At 41.2% G+C, this 2,346-nt stretch overlaps 1 protein-coding gene across 1 annotated transcript in view; it reads left to right on the top strand.

Moving 5' to 3' along the window:
* LOC137637312 (uncharacterized) overlaps nucleotides 1-725 on the top strand; it is a 912-nt gene extending 187 nt beyond the window's left edge. The window contains exon 1 of the mRNA XM_068369550.1: nucleotides 1-725. This exon is cut by the window's left edge and continues 187 nt beyond it. Within this exon, the coding sequence (XP_068225651.1) occupies nucleotides 1-725 (725 nt within the window).
* The last annotated feature ends 1,621 nt before the right edge of the window (nucleotides 726-2,346 follow it).

Here is a 2,346-nt window from a genome sequence, read left to right as displayed (position 1 = left end):
CTGTTTATAGAAAAGACTTTACAAACACTACTCGTGGCTTACTTACACTAATCAAAAATACAATCCCCTCCAAAAGAATTAATGATATAGATTGCCACGATGCAGAATCACTTAGCATTCAGATTACCCTTTCAAACACTTCACTTGCCATACATAACATTTACAAAAGTCCTACAAAAGTAATAGATGCCAATCTGTTTTTTGCGACTGCTGAGACTCGGGATACCTTATTTGCAGGAGATTTCAACGCCCATCATCCCTTCCTTCAGTCAACATCCCCCACTAATATTACTGGGAACCACCTTCATTCATTGCTTGAGGATTTTCCTGGGGTGAAACTTCTCAACAATGTTGATATACCCACACATATTGCTGGGGGACGATTGGATCTTACATTCGTCTCTAGCAACCTATGCAATAACTCCTCTTGGGACCTGCATCCTCTTTTAACGAGCGATCATTATGGCATTATTTTCTCTTTATGGTTAGAGAAGTTGCCTGACCCTCCTCCTCCAAGGAGATGGAACCCTGACTTTGCAAAATGGGATATTTTTGAGCAGCACATGACAAAATGGGCTGACAACTATTCTGTTGATCCTCCTGAGACTTGTGATATCATCCTACAAACCCTTAATGATCAACTAAATATAGCAGCCGCTATCTCTATGCCTAAGAGAAAGACCTATACTAATGATCATAAACCCAAGGATCAAGGCCATGAATAAGCGACTTAATCGCATCAGGAAACTGTTCAGAAGAAACAACACTGATGCTCTTCATCTGAACCTGACTAGAGTAGTTTCACACTCTGCTCAGGTTGCAGAGGAAGTAAAACAAGAAAAATGGTTTGACTGGTGCACCAAGGTTAATGCTTTTACCTCGTTAAAGAAAATATGGAACTGGTTCAACAAAGTGTCCGGTAAGAGACCCAAATCAAGGGTCTCTCACCCAGATCCTCCTGCTGAAGCTCTCAAATTGGCACAAGGGTTTGCAAACCGTACCAAGACAGATATCCTCTCTCTTGAGTCACAACAACGGCAAAGGGTCCTTTACCCTATCAGGATGAATATGGTTACCGCTGCTTGCAACATGGCTGATGACACTGACAATCTGTATACCATGCATGAGCTTAATGAGGCACTTTATAAGACCAATGATAGCGCACCTGGCGCTGACCTCATTACTTATAGCATGCTTAAACACATGGGTAATTTAGCCAAGGAAAAATATCTCCTTCTTATAAATAAAACTCATACTGAGAGAGTGCGGCCCATCCTCTAGAGGCAACAAGACACTCATCCTATCCCTAAACCCAAAGAGGATAATGCCTACAGGCCCATAGCCCTTATCACATGCACTGAAAAAGTTGCAGAACGAATGGTCCTGAACCGACTGAAATGGAAGGTTGGAAACCTAAACCATAGGCTGTATGCTTTCACTGAGGGTATTGGCACTCAGGAATGCATTACAGACCTTATGGCCACCATCAACGATTCCAAAGCCCCGATGGTCTTCCTTGATCTTGAGAAGGCTTTTGAGCTTGCAAGTGCACCTGCTATCCTCTTCTCTCTTGTTCGCAAAAGTTAGAGGTCATCTGTTGTCCTGGGTTCACAAGTACACTCAAGACAGGGAAGCAAGGGTCACTTTTCAAGGCGCTACATCTCCTTTCCTCCCTCTGGAAAATGATACTCCACAGGGGGGAATCCTCAGCCCTTTCCTATTTAATGTTCTCATTGAGAATCTCTTGGTAATTGAACTTCCATGGGGAATTGAGATGTTCATCTATGCAGATAATATCTGCATAGTATGTCCATCTCGTGTCCCTGATAAACTTCGAAAAATGCAAAGAACTCTTAATGCCATTTCTCATGAATGTAAAGAATTAGGTTTAAAAATAAACTCCCATAAAACTAAGGCAATGGCCATTAAATACAGTTTCCCTCCCTTCCCTCTTTATTTGGATAACAACCCCATAGAGTGGGTCCCAAATTTCATTTACTTAGGTGTTAATATTAACTGTCATTTGCAACCCCATAATCAAGTTAAATTACTTAGACAAAAGGTAAATACTCGATTTTCTGCGATGAAAAGAATCATCTTTAGCTAAAGGAGCCTCTTACCATTTATTGAAAAGATTCTATGTGCAAGCTGTACTATCATTGGTTGAATATGCCGCCCCAGTTCTCACTTCAATTCCTGCTATCCTTCTTTCATCACTTGAAGTGATTCAAAATAATGCCATGCGTTTGATTACAGGTGCCCCCATGTGGACTAGACTTCATCTTCTTAGGCAAGAAACCAACTTATTATCTCTTGCTGATAGAATCAATATCCGTATTGTCTGTA

Source organism: Palaemon carinicauda, unplaced genomic scaffold (genome assembly GCF_036898095.1).
Source record: "Palaemon carinicauda isolate YSFRI2023 unplaced genomic scaffold, ASM3689809v2 scaffold65, whole genome shotgun sequence".
In the NCBI taxonomy this organism is placed as follows: Eukaryota; Metazoa; Arthropoda; class Malacostraca; order Decapoda; family Palaemonidae; genus Palaemon; species Palaemon carinicauda.
This window is presented reverse-complemented; position numbering and strand designations above follow the sequence as displayed.